The sequence below is a fragment of the Phocoena phocoena genome, chromosome 4, assembly GCF_963924675.1.
Source record: "Phocoena phocoena chromosome 4, mPhoPho1.1, whole genome shotgun sequence".
Classification (NCBI taxonomy): Eukaryota; Metazoa; Chordata; class Mammalia; order Artiodactyla; family Phocoenidae; genus Phocoena; species Phocoena phocoena.
In genome coordinates this window covers 123,665,342-123,686,056 of record NC_089222.1, presented here as the reverse complement: position 1 = coordinate 123,686,056, position 20,715 = coordinate 123,665,342, and the positions used below count along the sequence as shown (strand labels likewise).

General features: G+C 34.6%; 1 protein-coding gene across 1 annotated transcript in view; it reads right to left on the bottom strand.

Annotated features, from left to right (window-relative positions):
- Nucleotides 1–20,715, bottom strand: part of NCAM2 (neural cell adhesion molecule 2) — a 211,530-nt gene that overhangs the window by 66,268 nt on the left and 124,547 nt on the right. The window contains exon 12 of the mRNA XM_065875896.1: nucleotides 19,943–20,116. Coding sequence (XP_065731968.1) covers nucleotides 19,943–20,116 — 174 coding nt within the window. The remainder of the gene's footprint in view (nucleotides 1–19,942; nucleotides 20,117–20,715) is intronic.

The window sequence follows — 20,715 nt, the reverse complement described above, 5'->3', positions numbered from 1 at the left end:
GAGTTAACCAGGGGGAAGAAGGAGAATCTGATTTCCAGAGTTACCACATTATTACATTCAAATGTCCAGTTTTCAACATAAAATCACAAGACTTGCAAAGAAACAGGGAAACATGGTCCATTTAAAGGAAATCAGCAGAAATTGTCCCTGAAAAAGACCTCATGGCAGATATACTAGACAAAGACATTGAAACAACTGTGTTAGACATGCTTAAATAACTACAGGAAGATGTGGACAAAGTCAAGAAAACAATGTATGACCAAAATGGAAATACCAATAAAGAGAGAAAACCTAAAAAGAAACCAAAACATAATTCTGAAGCTTAAAACTGCAGTAACTGAAATGAAAGTTTCATCAGATGGATTCACAGGCAGATATGAAAGAGCAGAAGAAAGAATCAATGAATTTAAAGATAAGACAATGGAAATCCTTGAATTAGAGGGAGAGAAATGAAAGATTGAAGACAAGTAAACAGAGCCCACTGTCCCAGGGACCAGTGGACATGGACACAACCAAATGGACAAATAGCACACTGTAAGAGTTCCAGAAAGAAAACTGAGAGAAAGAGACAGAGAATACTGGAGAAATAACTCCTGAAAATTTCAGTCATGAATATTAACATTCAAGAAGCTCAATGAATTTCATGGCAGAGGAACTCAAAGAAGGTCACACCAAGACACATTATAATCAAATTTTCAAAACACAAAGAAAAAGAGAGAATCTTCAAAGCAGCAAGAAAGAAGTGACTCATCACATATAGGGGATCCTCAATAACATCATCAGCATATTTCTCATCAGAAACTTTAGAGAACAAAAGGCAGTGGAATAACTTATTTAAAGCACTGAAAGGAAAAAAACTGTCCTGTATCTGGCAAACCTGTCTATCAAAAATGAGGGAGAAATTAAGACATTCCAGATAAACAAAAGTTGAGGAAGTTTGTTACCACTAGACTTGCCCTGAAAAAAATACTCAAGGGAGTTCTGCAAGATGAAATGAAAGGACACTAGACAGTAACTAAAGCCATATGAACAAATACAGTTCTCAATGAAGATAAATACATGGACAATTATAAAATAGTACTACTGTAGCAATGGTTTGTAACTGCATTGATTGTTTTTGACATTAAGAGACTATTACATTCAGAAATATTTTTCTAATAGCTAGTATTATTGTGACTTTTTTTTTGTAATTCCAAATTTTGTTTTCTACACAATTTAACAGACTAATGTGTTTAAAATAATTATCCCAGTTCATGTTTGGGCACACTATGTATAAAGATGTAAAGTTGTGATATCAACAATCAAAAGAATGGGGATGGAGCTGTAAAGGAACTGAGGGTTTGTACATTATTGAAGTTAAGCTGGTATGAATTCAAATTAGACTGTTACAATTTTAGAATAAGTGAAATCCCACGGTAACCAAAAACTAAAATAGCTATAGGATAAACATAAAAGGAAATGCAAAAGGAATTTAAATATCTTGGTACAAAAAGAAATTGACTAAACACAAAAGAAGACAACAATGCAGAAAATGAGGACCAAGAAAAGCTATAAGGCATATAGAAAACAAATAGGAAAATGATAGAAGTAATTCCTTATTGGTAATTACTTTAAATGTAAATGGATCAAACTCTCCAATGAAATGACAGAGTAGGCAGAATGACTAAAATCATATTATCCAACTTTAAGCTGTCTCTAGGGAATCACTTTAGATTCAAAGACTAAACAGAGACTAGGTTGACAGTGAAGGGATGGAAAAAGATTATCAATGCAAATAATAACCAAAAGAGAGCAGGGATGGCTGTATTAATATCAGACAAAATAGACTTTAAGTCCAAAAATGTTACAAGAGAAAAAGAATGACATTATGCACTAATAAAATTTACAATACAGCAAGAAGATGTAACTATTATAAACATTTACATACTACTGAAATATCACCACATGTGAAACAAAAACTGACAGAAATGTAGGGAACAATAGTTTTAAAATAAGAGTTGGAGACTTCAATACACTACTCAATAATGGAATAATCAAACAGATGATAAGTAAGGAAATAGAGGATTTAAACAACAAAATAAACAAACTAGATCTAACAGACATATATAGAACACTACCTCAAAACAACAGCAAAACATTTTCAAGTGCAATGGGGCATGTTTCAAGATAGACCATATGTCAGGCCACAAATTAAGACAAGAAATTTTAAAAAACAAACAGCATGCAGAGTACCTTCTATGACCATAACAAGATGATGTTAGAAATTGGTAACAGAGAAAACCTCAAAAATTCACAAAATAGTGGAAATTAAACATCACATTCTGAAAACAAAGGAGTTAAAAAAGAAATCATAAGGACAGCTAGAAAATACTTAGAGATGAATGTAAATGAAAACAACATATACCAAAAACATAGGGAAAGCAGAGTTAAGGAGGAAATTTATAGCTTTAAATGCTTACATTAAAAAAAAAAAACAGGGAAGATGTCAAATCAACAACCTAGCTTTACAACAAAAGGAATAAGAAAAAGAACTGACTAAACTCAAAGCTAGCAGAATTAAGGAAATAATAAAGATTAGAAGAGAGATAAATGAAACAGCAAATAGAAAAACAACAGAGAAAATTAATGATATCAAAATTGGTTCTTCAAAAAGATCAACAGGCCTTCCCTGGTGGTGCAGTGGTTGAGAGTCCACCTGCCAATGTAGGGGACACGGGTTCGTGCCCCAGTCCAGGAGGGTCCCACATGCGGCGGAGCGGCTCGGCCCGTGGGCCATGGCCACTGAGCCTGCACGTCTGGAGCCTGTGCTCCGCAATGGGAGGGGCCACAGCAGTGAGAGGCCCGCGTACCACACACACAAAAAAAAGATCAACAAAGTTGAAAAACCTTTAGCTACATAGACTATGGCTAAAAATAGTTGAAAAATAAGATCAAAAATGAAAGTAGAGACATTACTACTGATTCTACAGAAATAAAACAGATTATAAGAGAGTACTACGAACAACTGTATGTCAACCAATTGGATAATCTAGATGAAATGGACAAATTCCTAGAAACACAAACTCTACCAAGGCTAAATCATGAAGTAATAGAATGAAAATACTTATAGCTAGTAAGAAAATTGAATCCCAAATACAAAATATTTCATGGCAAAGGAAAAGCCGTGAACTCAATGGCTTCACTGATAAATGTATATTTAAAGAAGGACTAATACCAATTTTTTGGTAAATTTTCTTTAAAAAGAGCAGGAAACACTTCATAACTAATTCTATGAGGCCAGCGTTAATCTAATATAAAAACCAGACAGATATTGGGACTTCCCTGGTGGTCCAGTGGTTAAGACTCCATGTTTCCACTGCACGGGGCAAGGGTTCAATCCCTGGTTTGGGGAACAGATCCCACATGCGGCACGGCATGGCCAAAAAAAAACACCACAAAACAGAAAATCAGACAGATACTATCAAAATAAAACTACAAACCACTGTTCTTTATGAACATTGATGCAAAAATCCTCAACAAAATACTAACAAATCAAATTCAGCAGCATATTAAAAGGAATATATGAAATGACCCAGCAGAATTCATTCCTGGAATGCAAGCACGTTTCAACACACAAAAATTAATCAATGTAGTGCACCATAATTATAGGATGAAGGAAAAAAAATCCACGATGATCATCTCAATTGATGTAGAAAAATCATTTGACAAAATTCAACACTCTCTCACGATAAAAATACTCAAAAACTAGGAATGGAAAGAAACTACCTCAACGTAATAAAAGCCATATGTTAAAAACCTACAGTGAATCATCCTCAATGATAAAAGATTGAAATATTTCCTCTAAGATCAGGAGGCATAAGGCAAGGATGCCTGCTTTCACCATGTCTGTTTAACACAGTTCTGGGAGTTCTAGCTAGAGCAATTAGGCAATAAAAGTTATTTCTACGTGTTCCTGTGTCACAACAGGAACCAGCTGTGGAAATTAAGATCTCTGGCAAAATACTCCAGATTGAGGCAGCTTTATGGAATACATTCATTTTCCTGTCTTGTGAAAAATATGCTGTCCATTGACATGTCCAATTGCACAAGCATGATCTTTTACCTAAGGAGATCTCCTTTCTTCTTTAATGTTAGGTGAGCCAGTTGCAGCAGCACATGTCATAAGTGTTTGGATAATGCCTTTTGGTATGAAGAGTGGGCAGAAAATTAGGAATAATTATGACTGCTTTTTAGAGGAAGATAATTATCTCTATTTTCTCAAGTCTACTTAAGTCTAAACTTAAAAATGCTACAATATGTATTTAAAAAATTTTAGTAGATGGCATGAAGGTTTATTAATATAAACAGAATTAGGTTTTATAAGACAGATAATTAGGTTATAATTACATAACATTAATTCCCAGAAAAGCTTGTGGAATCTCTGGAGACTCCAAAGAAAGAAGAAAACAACCAACTTGCTTAGGTGGTTTTACTTAATTTAGCTTGGTTATGGTGATAATTCACAGATGTTTGGAAACAGTTAATAACATAATTTTATTTTAGTATAAGCAAAGTTCATAATTAAGTGGTACATTAATTCATCTTAGGTGATACAGAATATTCAAAGGTCTATACAATATGGTACACAGGTTCTCAGATGTGCAGTCAAGATGGAGAGATAGGACTCATATCTTTTTTTTTTTTTTTTTTTTTTTTTTTTTGCGGTATATGGGCCTCTCACTGTTGTGGCCTCTCCCGTTGCGGAGCACAGGCTCCAGACGCGCAGGCTCAGTGGCCATGGCTCACGGGCCCAGCCGCTCCGCGGCATGTGGGATCCTCCCGGATCGGGATACGAACCCGTGTCCCCTGCATCGGCAGGCGGACTCCCAACCACTGCGCCACCAGGGAAGCCCAGGACTCATATCTTAATACTTATATTATGAGGTGATCACTGGAAAAGACTGATATAAGCAATATTTACTAAAGAGTTGCAAAAGAATGTAAAATATTTCTACTAAAAGATAATCAAATAAATTGTTACAAAGAAGCTCAAATTTATATTGGGCCTTGAAGGATGGATAAAAAAGAGTAGAAGGAGTAACAGAAACTCAAGCATGGCCATAAGAAAGTAGAATGCACATTTGGCACAATGAGTGGACTGGTTTTGATGTGCCAAGTGTTTTTTTAAGGGAACATTTTGAGATAAAGAAGCAAAGACACATGAAGCACACACATACACACGAACACATAATACATATTTGCATATACATATATGTATACTTAGTATTGCCACTCATTTATTAAATGTGATTATTTGAATCATAATTTATATCATTCAATTGGAGAAAGATAATTATTTTTCAGCTTACCTTTATGCATACTAATGGCTGATCTTTTATATTTCTTGGAATATGAGAATCCTATTTTAAATATCACTGCTGTATACAATAGTGATTTTTAAAAAAAGGACAGGAGCAAAAGTCAAAGCATTACATTAGTAATTTAAAATGTTTACCAGACCTTAATATGTAGAAAAAGGAGCACATGAGGTGGCAACAGTAGGAAAAAGTAAGAGCATTATCTCCATGGTACACACATGATACTAAAGAGCTGAGAACCAGAGTGGTACCAGTCTCTGAAACGACTTCTGATCATGCCAGTCCACAGTGTTCATCCTCCCCTTGGAAGATGGTACTACTGAAGAAGGCATTAGAACATTTCCAATGAAAGAATCTTGAGCCATTTAGTCTATAAAGGAAAAGCTCTATACTCTCTTTAAACTCTGAGTATATTTATATACAATAATAGAGAAAATAGTGTTCATAATAATAAATTTTAATAATATAAAATAAAATAATTTTTAATATAGTTAAATATTGTTGGACATGATTTCAAAAATTTTAGGGGAACAAAATTTAAATATGTCTTCTAAAGATCCCTATCATTTAAATTCACTATACAAATAATCATGATGGTTAGCCCATAGGGATTTCTCACTGAAATTAAGAAGAATTTGTAAGCTATATTCTAGCAAAGATCTTATTTACACTAAAGTGTCCAGAAGAGTGTATTTTTCAGCAGTGAAATGGGTTCTAATGTTTTAAAGTGTCTAGGATCTATGAATACTTTCACCCACCTGTGGATTAAATTCCTATAAGGCACTCATGAAATATTCATGTTTCTTTTCTCACTTCTCACAAGCATCTTCCCTATATAAATTAATTTCATTTCTTCATAACCTTTATATCTGTGATTCATAAAATTATAACCACACAGAAAGGCTCATTTATTTTACTAATTTTTTAAAAAAAATATTTGTATAAAAGCTCTGTCATTACAGCAGAGACAAGGCTGAGTACAGAATTTTGTATGAATTTGTGTCTTCATCTTGACATATGTGAGGAAGTTTCCAGCAGACAAGTAATTTTACTTAATACTGCTATTTCACACAATTTTCCCCTTAGTTTAGTTCCCTCTATACTTTTTTCTACATAATTTAAATTCATTAAGATTTCAATTATATATGTTTGTAATTTAGTTCGGGTTCTTTATGTGGGCACACTGGAAACAGTCCAAGATATTCTTGTTTTGAATTTTAACATACAGACCTCTTTCCCCTACATGCAAATTCTAACAGATTTCCTTTAACTTAAAATGTGAAATGACTGTGGATTACATTTTTCTTCCTTTTTTTGCAATTCATAAGAGTTTATTGCACTTGTATTTAACATAGGTGATTTTTGCAGTCAATTTCTCTTTTGCCTTTCACCATGTGAAATATAGCCATTTAGAAATGATAGACAATTTTATTTAGGCATATTTATGTTGGAAATAGTATAATCATAAAAATATTTATTGTAAAGAATCTTAAAAAAGAATTGGAGCTTATTAAGTTTTAAAAATCTGTAGCAGCTTAGAGCTGACACTAAATAATGATTATTTTAAATTATTTCTAAAATTGTGAAATTGAATAGAATGACGTGTGGAGGGAAATCCAGTTTCACTCAGGCAACTATAAGTAACATGGATTCAAAGAAACATTGGAATCAAAATCTTAAAGTGTAATTTGAAATGATGTTAAAATATCTTTTAGCTATTGGGAAACTACAAGATTATTTTTAAAAACCCACAAAAAACAGAAAACAAGCAAGCAAAGCAGAACACCCTTTTAGACCTATTTCATCACAAGTGGTAGGCAAAGAAGTTTGTTGAGAAATGATATATTACATGAAGTAGCTATCACAGATTCATGTCATTGGATCACATGAATTCTTTAATCATTGTTTATGAAAGATATCTGCTAATAAATCACAAAAGAAAATGTATAGCAATATATGTTTTGAGAACACACATAAAAGAAAAAAACACAAAGATAAGAGAAAAAGAAAAAAAGAAAATTCATTTTTTATAGTTAAACCACTCTGTGTGTGTGGTTTGAAAGGAGGGGAGACAGAAAAGACCTAAAAGTATCATCATGTTATATGCAGTGGTATCTTCTGAGGTACATTTCCAAAAAAGATTAAAAAGGAAGTTTTTAAGTAACATAAAGACATATCGATTATTTCTTTATTTTTAGTGGCACCATAACACAACATAGAAAACTCCCCATAAATTTAGGAAAGTCACAACTTAGATAACATCATAATATGGCAAAATGCATGTGAAGAAATATTTGTGTGGGCTTACTCTAGTTAAAGTTTGATACTCATTCTCATTATTTTTACTCTATATTTTATTTTATTTTATTTTTATTTATTTATTTTTTTGCGGTACATGGGCCTCTCTCTGTTGTGGCCTCTCCTGTTGCAGAGCACAGGCTCCGGACGCACAGGCTCAGTAGCCATGGCTCACGGGCCCAGCCGCTCCGCGGCATGTGGGATCTTCCCGGACCAGGGCACGAACCCGCGTCCCCTGCATCGGCAGGCGGACTCTCAACCACTGCGCCACCAGGGAAGCCCTACTCTATATTTTAAATAATCACTGGCCTTCTTCTTAAATACTAACAAAAGCAAAATGTTTCATACTCAACAATGATCAAGGAAGAAATTTTATAGGCAATAACTTTCACAAAATGTTTCCATTAACGATTACTTTCTTTTTGAGTTTTGTAATTCAGATTAAAAGAAGCCCAATCCTGTATATTTTCATTAAAAAAAATTAATTGACAATTAATAAAAATATGACCTCTTACATTATTATGTACTCCGTTTAGAGATGTAGCACCGTACATATACAACATGTTCCTCAATTACCAATGAAGAATCCAGGAGCTATTGAATAACCTGAAATCTATTGCATAACTAGTGGGGTCTTAATAAAATTTTAGGTGGATATCAAATAGCATGCTTCCCATTATAGAACTGGTTGGATCAAATTACTTTATGGATTCTAATAGGTTCTTTTATGCAATGCAGAAATATCTACCAATAAGCAGAGCTGCCATATTGAATAATACTGACCTCATAATAAATGTAAATAGCTCTTCTTGTAGTTGTATATGATACAATATATGCAACCTTACACTGTGTCCATAGCGAATGGCCTTTGCTATTCTGGTTCTTGTTGAGAAAAACTGTCAAGTTTTGAAGTTTAAGCTTATATTCAAAATTTCCTCTGAGTATGCATATGACACTAGCCAGTTTCCAAGATAATTGTGATATTTTTTCCTCACTAGCCACACAATAAAGCAGGGAATTTAGCTTATTATAGGTACTAATCATTACTCAGTAAGAAACATTGATATGCTCATTTTTCTAAAGGGGAATTTTCAATATTATAACCATCAATATATTAATGGATTAATTTTAATATAATATTGTCTGTGCTTTAAAACTTGATAAAACCCAAATGTAAAAAAATATTACACAAAAACAATAAATATCTGTATATAAAGATGAGATGGCAAGTGGAGGTAAACTGATTAGACCTACAGAACTCAGGAAAGTCTCAGAAATTTTAAGTCCAAAACATGGGAACAAAGAAATGGATGATCACCAAACGTTTGAACAACTGTACTTTCACGTTCTTGTCTCAGATTTAAGGGAAGATGAATTCCTCTCTCTCAACAGAAGATGAAAGGTTTATTAACTAGATAAAATGAACCAAGGAAGCTTAAACTATGGGGTTATAAATATGAGGGAGTTTGGAGCTGATGAGCCGGCAAAAATTTGTGGGATACCATCTAACATAAAGTGCTTTTCCACAAAGCTCCAGTAGTCAAATATGTAGATAATAACTAAAAATCCTCAAAAAAGATATCTACAAGCAGCTGACATTTCACAGACCTTTGTTGATGGGGAATCATAAACCCATCTGATCACAAAGCTTGAGAAGCCCTGCCCTTGCAAACAGAGCCTAGTGGTGTTTTTTTCTCTTTGAGGTATACACATCCAGACAAGGATCACCAAATATTTGAGAAAAGTTTCCAATATGAATGACAGAGAATAAAATCAATAACAATAATAAAAACAAAATAAGTCTAGGAAAAAAATTAGGGAACAGAAACAACTTTGAAAACAGACTATAATTACAATTAACAGAGAGAGAATATATAGTACTCATGAAATACGAAATGATCAGAGAATGAAAGATTTAGAAATTTTAAAATTGACAGAAATTGAAAAATATGTTAAAATGAAAAAAATTATAGTAGAGTAGCACTAATCTTCAACCTATTTCAATTTAAACTTCTATTCAAAATCAGTTGCTGATCTATCAGACACAGGCATGTATTGTATAAATCCAAACACACACTTCAAAACAATCTTGGAAAAGATGCTTATTGAATACTACTTTTCAAAAAAAATGAAAATGGCTTTCTCTACCAAATAAATTGATTTTTTTCTTTCAAATTTTAATTAAACAGATCCTTTGCTAAAATTAAAGCCTGGATACAAAGTTTGGAATTATATGTAATAATGAAGCATGCTCATTTTTTTTTTTTTTTTTTTTTTTTTTTGTGATACGCGGGCCTCTCACTGTTGTGGCCTCTCCCATTGCAGAGCACAGGCTCCAGACACGCAGGCTCAGCGTCCATGGCTCACGGGCCCAAGCCTCTCTGCGGCATGTGGGATATTCCCAGACTGGGGCACGAACCCGTGTCCCCTGCAACGGCAGGCGGACTCTCAACTACTGCACCACCAGGGAAGCCCGCATGCTCATACTTTTAACTATAGTATTTACAAACTAAATACTATAATGTTAAAATTACATCTAAAATTTACACACTGAAATTGCATCCTGCAAAGCCACATTGAAGGTTCAGTGGAACTACACAATGACAGGACTAAAAAATCCAACTGTGTATTTATTTCCAAATTGTAATCAATAACTACATTCCTTTATTAGTGAAAATGGCAAGAATTTGGAAAAATAAAAGTTTCAATGGAATTTTATTTAGATAATGCTCTTATTTTCAAATAAAGGTTATCTCCCTTATTTTCAGGAACAAAGGGAAGTTCTACTATAATCTTAGACCCAAATAAAGCAAAGCATATATAATTTTGGTAGACATGGAAGGACTTCTATGTGTGATTCTAGCTGGCTAACCATTTCACAAATCAAAAGAAAGAGATTATGCTATTTGAGAGAACTGTTTTATGTTCTGTCAAAAAGAACTTGATATTTTAAAATCTTAATTTTTCATTTTGAGTTTGAAGACTGAAAAATGAGTAGCTGTTTTGCAAGATTATGATTTTCTCTTCATTTGTGCCCAATGAGGTGTATAGAACACACTTACAAAATGTTAAATGATATGGTAATGAATGTCATGTAGCCCTCCCAGCCAAACAGTGCTACACCTGTAAAACATGATTTTCACTCAAAATTAAATGTCAGAATGACCCGCATTCTATATTTGAATAGTTTAAGTTTTTGATTTATGATTTATTCACAATTATTTATGCTTTGAAAATTAGTTTTATGTCACATCAGGGATTGGGATGGTCAGTAGCGCTTCAGCTAAATCTTGGAGAACATAATAATAGGTCTAGGCTTCAACTGATCCCTAAGCCTAGGACCAGGTACAGAGTAAGCAAGTGTAATTCATAGGAAATTAATTAGTGAGTCATTTAGAATCAGAATCTATTAACAGGAGAATTATGATGCTAAAATTTTCCTGCTGAATGACATTACAATCAAGTGAGAACTGATATTTATTTCTATGTCACGATATCAGCAAATAGAAGCAGATACATGAACAGTATATAATGAATTACAGATATTTATGAATAAGGAAAAGTAACTAAACATCCACTAAACTAACGTAAATTAGAAAAACATAAAGCCACTCTGAGGTCAAAAAAAACGTAGTAGCTGAAACGTTCATGACCATATGCACATGTCTTTTCATAGATAAACCTAAATCTATCTTTTAACAAATGCCTAAAAGGCAATGAGTATAATTATGTTTTAAAAAGCTCTTAAAGTTTAAGATGAATGATTAGCACAAACTATAAAACAAATACACAAAATTAGCATTTTTTTCACTATTTAAAAATATATGAGTGCCTTAAAATATATCTTCAGAATTTCAGCATAGGGTTACTTACACAGACAGAGAAACAAGTTTTCTAAGTACAATTACAGATTATACATATCATTTTCAAAAGTCTGTTTAAATGTACATATTATCTCACAGAAAAGAAAGGCAAACTCTAAACTATCAAAATTGAAGTGGACGGGGAGATATGAAACTAGAGGAGTAGCCATGGAACTGCATTTCTATCAATTCTGCAGTCCTGTTGAAAACACTGGTATTCAGATAACTGAGAGCTTTCACGCAGACTGATTTTGAATATCATCACTGGGGAAAGAAGATATGAGAGAGATTTGAGGATGGGACTCCTGCATGGAGCCAGGAACGTCTGAGTTCTTGGATGAAACTCAAAGTGTGAGCTAGAAAACACACACACACACACACACACACATACACACACACACACACACAGAAGACTACTGGCAACTACATTTGTCTGGCTTGGCCTTGAACCAAATCCTAGTTTGATTGGGTGGGGTGAGGTGGGTAGATAAATATTTGTTTGACAATCAGTAACTATAAACCTGCTCTCATAGTACTCTCATAGAATACCTCAAATCAAGAAATTAATTTAGGGTGCTCTGGTGCTTCCAGCTTTGTAATGCTCCAGGGTAATTTCCAGAGGCAAACAGATATCTTCTGTGGAAGAATACACCCAAACCTAAGGCCTTGCAGGATTCCCAGTAAAGAAGATAAGCAAAATAAGAGATCACAACCTAAAGCCATAAAATATACTAGTAAATAAGCCACTCTGAGTGAGAGTCTGCTGAAACAAGCCAATGAACTAATAGAAATTATGTAAATTAAAATGTGATCATTGAATTAAAAACTTAATAAGAGGTTGAATGGCAGATTAAACATAAGTGAACAAAGAATGAGTGAGCTAGTAGACAGAGCTGAATAGCATAATAAAAGAATGAAACATAATAAAATATATGTAAGGAGATATGGTATTCTAAGCTTTCAAATAACAAGTTTAGCATGTTACTTAGATTTTCAGAATAAAGGAATAGAGAGAATGGGAGAAGAGAATATTCAAGAAGGTAATGATATAATATTTTCCACAGCTGATGAAAGATAGGGATTTTCAGATTCAGAAATCAAACTGAACCCCAAGCAGAACAAATACAGAAATCCACATTATGACATGTACTATTTATTAAAAAAATGACAACTAACAGCAGACTTCAAAACAGTAACAACGGAAGCCAGAAGAGAATAAAATATTCTCCTTAGATTACAAAAGGAAAGTAACTATCAAGTTTGATTGTATACTCAGCTGAACTGTAATTTGAAAACAAAGTTGAAATAAGAACATTTTTAATATAAATCTTTTGAGAATGAATGAAAGCTATGGATCTCCCTTCCAGAATATGTATATATGGACAATTACAAAGTTGAATACAATTTTTGAGATTCTCACTATCTCTGAAGCCTGTTCTCTGCTTCAGTTCATATAACTTTCACCCTTAAATCAAGCTACACCAGAGAGGGTGTACTTGGGCCACATTCTCTAGCTCCCCTATAATAATGTTTTTAGTAAATTACCCTGATTCTTATGTCTATAATGCATTGAAGCACAAAGGAAATAAGCTACTATGTAATTATTTTTGTCTCAATTGATATCCTTTTGAAATCATCAATTACTACATCATATAGTCTCACAACTCACACACACACAATATTTATTATATATTTTCTGGACTTTATTGTCATGCTGTAGTCTAGTCAACCATCCATATATGGGGTGGAATGAACAAACATGCTTAAAATGTCTGCCTTGTTTTTCCTCCCTTCCCTTCCCTTCAGCTTTATTCTTTTCTAATAATAAACTCAAATAACAGTGATATTTCACCTTTCTAATTCATATTTAACTCTGTCAGGCAAATTACCCCTTAAATTATCTATAAAACTACCTCCCATTAGCTATCGAAAACACATCGCAACAATCACACACACACACACATACACACACATATATATAACTCATATTCTACAAGGCAGTAATTTGTGTTCCACTTTCTCAACTCTTAACTGAATGAAAGATACAAAGTCCATGATAGTTAATAGTGTAGGCTTTGGAACCAGATTTCCTATCTGAGTTTGAATTTTAGTTTCAATATTATTCATCCATATGACGTTAGGGATAAGACACTACACGTTAGAGTCTCAGTTTTCTCCTTTATATGGATTGCCCTCAGCTTTATTCTCTGTAAAACAGAATATATTGATACTACCAAATTCTTCAGTTTGTTGACTATTGACTTTATTTTCAGTTCTCACCACAATGATTGCAAAAGAGTGAATATTTGGGACTGAATTGTATTCCTTCCCCCCCAAATTTATATGTTGAAGCCCTAATGTGATCCTTTTGGAGGTGGGTCCTTTGGGAGGTAATTAGGTTTAGATGAGGTTATGAGGGTGGAGAAATTAGTGTTCTTATAACAAGAGGACTAGAAACCTGAGCACGCTGCACACTTTCTCTCTCTTTCTCTGTCTCCCTCTCTCTTCTCTGTCTGGACATGGTGAGAAGGTGGCCACCTGCAGGCCAGAGAGAGGGTCATCCTAGGAATCAAACCATATGGCACCTTGATCTTGGACTTCCCAGTCTCCAGAACTGTGGGAAATAAGTATCTGTTGTTTAATCCACCTGATCTAAGACATTTTGTTACAGCAGCCTAAACTAAGACAGAAATGTTAGTTACCTTTAATGTTACATTAATTGCCAGATCACTGATATTTTTCCTCAGCAAGGAGGAACAACATGATCATTTTAGAAAACTATCTATATACAGTGTGAGGTGGAATGAATACATTTTCAGAGTAATTTCACTCAAAACATCATCAACAAATCTTCATGTACTAAATGAGAATTTGCTCACGTATTAATATAAACCAATTTTGTTTCTCAAGTCAGCTAATAGATGACTTGGAAATATCCTAGAAAACATTTTGAGGGCAAAGGAACCATATTTAAATGTTCTGATGATTTATTTGACAGAAATATCTTTCAATAGAAAAAATTGAGAAATAGTGCTAAATAAATGAAGATCATAAATTCTTAGTTTTGTGTATACAATATTCATAACTATATATAGATACATGCATTGCAGAATTTATTATACCTCACAATTCAAACTTCAACAAGATTTTGATCTATGAAATTAGATCAGCTTTGGGGATTTTATTTTAAATAGATACATAATAAAGAGGATATTATAGTAAATATGGAGATGTCAGCTAAGATTCCCATTTGCTGCCTAGCTGGGGATAATTCAGGCTGCAGACGGTTAGGGTCTGTCTCAGGTGCAAAAAGCTGTCTCTAACACAGTTGTACTGTTCCCGGAGAAGATTGCACCTGAGTAAAGAAAGAAGCAAGGGTATAAAGGACTGGCCATTTTAGTCTAAGGTGGACATTATACAGAATGTAATACTCCTCATTCCAGACTTCCTTGATGGGTGGGCTGAGGCATTATCATGCCTCCGGTACAGTCCAACTTCCCTCCTGCCTGATCAAAGCCCTAATTCCTTTTACAAGATACCCTGCAGTCCAAACTAAATCTCTGTGTCTGCTACTGGATAATAAAATATGGAACAGTTGATACCAAAAGTAGAGGTCTCTGATGAGGCAGGAGATCTGATAGGGTATTCATCAGTGAGTTTGATGCATTAGACTTTTGAGATTTACAGAGGAAAATGGAGCTTAGGCACTAAATGGTGCACAAGGCTGCCATGCCAGCATTGAACTGGGACCGCAGCAAAAAAGGGCACTGCAACAGGTCCAAGCAGTGGTTCAAGTTGCCCTGCCACTTGGGCCATATGACTGATGCAGTGAACCTAATGTTGTTTGATGTATTAGGGATGGGAAGAAATATTCTGTGGCATTTGTGGTCATTGCCAGGGGAGAATCACAATGAAGTCTCCAGGTTTCATGAGCAAGGTGATACCATATTCTGTGCAGAATTATATACCATTTTAAAAAATTCCTGGCATGTAATTGAGCAAGAAGAAATGACTGGCTAAGGGATCACAATCAGAACACATGGCCATGTAACTGGAGCTGCCCATCAAGACCTGCCTACTGACCCACTACACCTTAAGGTCATGTTGCTCAATAACCATTTATTAAAAGTGAAGTGGTCCATCCAAGATGGACAATGTTGCCTTGAGAGATCCTCATCCAGTTGACTGAGGTTTTGTGGAGCCTGCATTGCAGTTCAATTACTCCATTTTCCCAGCTTTGTTTCTCCCCTCTTCTTTCAAAGATGTCTATCCCTAATAAACACCTTGCTGCTTCTGTAGACACAAATGTATTGAAAGGGGGATATATAACAGATTCACCTTACAGAGACTCAATAATAAGGTGCTATAAAATAGCCCTTTCCCTTCTCCCACCTCTACCAAATTTCATCATTCCCTCTACCCTCTACTCTCATATATTTTGGCCCTTGAAATACTGAAATGAATGGGCATACTAGTTCCACTCATGGAATTTATAAGCTAGGAGAAAAGATAAATCAGAGATTTGTAGTATAAGAAGTAGAATATGATATAATGTAATATATTAAAATATAAATATAATGTAAGAAATATGTTGTTGCTTGCTGGAGACTCATTCTGGGGGAAGAGAAAATTTTAGTGTGAAAGCACTTCCAAGAAGGACTGATTGTGAGAGCACATTGTAGGTTGGCCAGGGTAAAAGGGTAATTCTAGGCATTGTTAAAAGGACATAAGCCTGTCTGGTTGGAAAAATGTGAGCAAGGTTGAAGTATAACTTTTAAAGGAAACCATAGTGACTCAATGAAAATATGTGTGCTTAAGGTAGAAAGTTTAAATCTAAACTATGTTATATATTCTAACATTCAAATTATTGATGTAAATTTTACATAAAACATGACTATGATTATGCATTCCATATTTTATATTTCTATCAACATAAAGCATTTGTTATTCTGATCTATATCTCTTTATGTTATTCTATATCTTTACTATATCTTTACAAAAATGGTACATCTCTTTGCTAAAGGAAGAGCAAATGCCAGACACACATTTTCTAGATTGTTAGGATTGGTTCCAGTGGGATTGTCCAGCTTGTCCCTGGCTACCCTTTGCATTTATGTTTTTCTCTTAGTTACATATTTACATTCCTGCCTGTTAACCAAATACTAGGGCTACAAGATGAAACACTTAAAGATTTGAGTTTTTATACATGAAATGAGATCACCTTATCATTTGAGATATACAGTGTAAATTCAACATTAATCACATTACTAAAGTGCACTTAATCTCAAGTTCAGCAACAGAAAGTTGTGTGGAAATGCGTGGGCCTGCTTCTGCTGTCTTGGAATTTTTAACTGCGATAATTCATAAAGAGAAGAAAGAGATGGAAAATACTAAGCAATTGAGAAAATGTTAGGCATCCCCCACAGAGTTGAATAAGAAGAGGCTGAACTGTCTCTGGAACCTCAGTCCCAACATTCCAACCCCCAAGCTCACTGCATCACACTCTGTATAAGCAGAAGATGACATGGAGAAGAATATCATTCCATTGGATTAGTGCACCTTCCTCCTAGGAGAGGTCTCTCTTCCCTTCTGGCAGGTGAGGATAACACAAATGGATGAACAGATCCATTGGATTTGTCAGCAAAAAGTGGAGGTGGAGGGATTTTGGTATTTCCATCCTCATTTGGAATTCTTGTTTTTACAGAACATTAATCTGTCTTCTGGAAGAGGAAACCTGTGAGGCAGTCTAGGTTCTTATATTTCAGCTTAATAAGGACGTGGAACTTTTCCTCAGGTTAAATGGATACTCCATAAAGTTGATGGACTATAGTTACACTCAAGGCGAAACCTACTGAGACCAGGGCAAGGAGGTCAAGCTGAGCAGTGTTCCATCTGAGGACACTCTCTCTCCAAAAAGTCTTCTGGTGTGCTTGCACCCCACACATGCATCCCCAGGAGACAGGTATTTAGATGTGGTCTCACAGAGAGCACAGGTGTCAGGCACAGCCTGAGGAGAATTATAGCACCAGAAAAATAAGAGGTATTTGACTCCTTTTTTCTCTCCGAGAGAAGATGTAGTTCATGCCACCTTCCCACTCTCAGATCCCCAGGATAAGATCCAGCTGTATGGTGGCCAGAGAAAATATGAGTGCTAAATTGGACTTTATAAGTTTTAAGTTTTGCGGGATTTAACTGAATGTATTTGTACTTGAAGAGGACCATAAATCTATAGTGTCTGCTAAAGATGTTAAATAACAGAAAAGGAGATTTCCCCCAAAATGATGAAATGAGTAATTGCATTAAAAAATTGTGTTTGTACTACACTGAGTTGAGATCATGTTTGGTTACATGATTGCAACCTGATTCAAGGAACTTATTAACATATCTCTGAAAGAAGAGTAAGCTGCGAAAAAGAAAAAAAATATATCAGTGCAGATATTTCCCTCATGTAAAGGGGAAAAAGCTCCAGCCACGGGACTTAAAGTATTTTGGTCTTATTGGCAAGCTTTAAGCTGTCCCAGTCTGAAGCCATTAAATGCCATATTCATGTGACTTCTCTTTCTGACATTAGAGACTCACCAAACACACTTCGGACACATTTTCTTTCCTACGTAATATACACACGTACTCATTGTATAGACTCTGAATGTCTCATTTCTGGGATAGTGATTTCTCACAGTAAATCACCAAATGTTCTTTGCTATTATATACCACTGTTATAAGCATGGAAATTTGCCTCTGAGCGATGTATACATGGGGTACAAAATCAGGTTTTTGAACTTGAAAAACTTGGCCAGTCCAAAGCCATGATAAATTCTCCATGGTGTTGCAACTTTGTAAGAAGTCTTGGGAAAATCTATTCACCTCCTCCCTCTAACCCAGGGTGGAGGGGCAGGGTGTGGCAGTACTATTCTGCCGAGTGTAATTTCTATCGTGTTCGGACCTCACATTCCGTTTCTTCATGTCTGTGATGGAGTGCCCACTATCAATATTCTCTACTGTCGGAAATATCTTCTCTTTCTGTCTCTCGCCTTTCACCCTCTCTTGTTTTCTCTTTCTTAAAAAAATATGACTCCTACATCTAGGATAATCATTTCTTTTACTAGCGTCCTTGAACTCACTCATTCATTCTTTTTCTGCATGACCTTTATGCATCTTCTCTCCTGAACCACATAGCATGTACACAAAGAACATTAACTATCCAGAATTTCTCATCATTAAAAGCAGTGGTAAGAGCTGACCTGTTTGGGGGCATTATTTGAAGAATGTGTAAATGATTCATGATTGATTGACAAAATTCCCAACACTTCTATCAAAAACCTATAGTTACTCTTAGTCAAAACTGAACAAGCAGGTGCCAACACAGGTGAGCCTCAAATGATTTTATCTGTTCTGTCTCCATTGTCCACTAGGACAATTCTTCCCAGGAGGGCTCATGCCTTTTATAGAACCTTCACACTACATGTTAGGGTCAAGGCAGAGCCAGCAAAGGAGGTACTTTGCAAAGTACTCTGCAGCAGTACTTTCCTCACTATTTTATACTGTCGTTTTGGGCCATGTATTGCTTTTACTATACAATATAAGCATTTTATTTCCATTCAAGGAAACAAGCTCATAAGTGTGTGTGCAATTAACAGAGTCCAACTCTGGTAATTCAGTATTATTCCCTAATTTAGTTTCTTCTAATAATGGAGAAAAAAATCACATATTCACATGATGAAATTCAACATAAGTGAAAAGAACTGTTGCAAAGTGTTCTAACTTCTCATAGCTAGCTAATTCTATTATTCAAAATCTTATGACACGCAGTAAAAATTTGAGATTTCAAAACATAATTTTGAAGGAGATTTTCTTACGCAAGGTCAATTTTTATAGATGGCTTCATGAGTATATATACAAGACATACATTTTACAGTATGACTTTCACACCTACTTATGAAAGAAATATTATTAATAAATAGAAAACACACACTTGATAATATTCAGCCATCAAATGTAACGTCAGCAATTTGTTTTCAAACACCCAAATTTTAAATACTAACTTTTCCCCTGGAATTAAACTTTGGTGATTTTGCTAAACTTTTTTTTTTTTTTAATTTTATTTTTGGCTGAGCCGAAAGGCTTACAGGATCTTAGTTCCCTGACCAGGGATTGAACCCAGGCCCATGGCAGTGAAAGTGCCAAGTCCAAACCACTGGACTGCCAGGGAATTCCCAAAACTCTTTAATCTTTACTAAAGATGGAAACTTTTGTACTCTTTATTAAAGTATTCTTAAGAAGAATAAGACAGTGGGAACGTCTTTCCAATCCTATCTCATGAAAAGAAAGAAAAATAACATGTTGAAGGAAACTAAAAAGCTAATCACACAGGTATGTTGGAGATCAGCTTGAATTAACCAACACACTTTGAAATCATTGACTCACTTTGAACTCCATGGGAGCGTACTATTTTCCAGGTTTCTGATGCCACTTCTTTAACATCCACTTGATAGTGATTAATAGGCACACCTCCATGGGAGTCCGGCTTGCTGAAAGAAACCTTGGCTGTGGTCTGTGACAGCTCTATAATCTTCACTCCATAGGGATTGGATGGCACATCTACAAAGGAATAAAAACAAAGGAAATATAACCCAGGTAATGTGGATGGCCATTATTAAGACTTATGGTGCTCTGAGCACTAGGAATAAAAGACAATTGTTGCCTATATCACTTAATATATTTGAATTGCAAAGCTTGCATAAACCGCTGAATGATCTCTTCAAATTGCAAGAAGGTATACATTAGTCAATCTTTATTACTATAGAAAATAAAGAGTAAAATATTCAATATCAAATTTCATTTATTGGGAGAATAATTTTACTTCTGCCTTTACTATACAATATAAGCATGTTATTTCCATTCAAGGAAACAATCTCATGAGTGTGCATGTGTGAGTGTGTGTGTGTGTGTGTGTTTGTGTGTGTGAGAGAGAAAATGCAGGCACAATTAAAATATAAGAATAGATTTTACTGAATCATTAGCATAAAGAATTATCTTTTGTGAAAATGTGAGATTTATTTCCATTTTGTTTATTAAAATTATATTAATAACTTGGTGGCAAGTGTTAAGTTTAGATAAATTGTCATTATGAACTAAATAAAACTCTAAACTATCTTTTAAAATTTAATTTAAGTATCAGTTAATTAAAATAAAGTTAG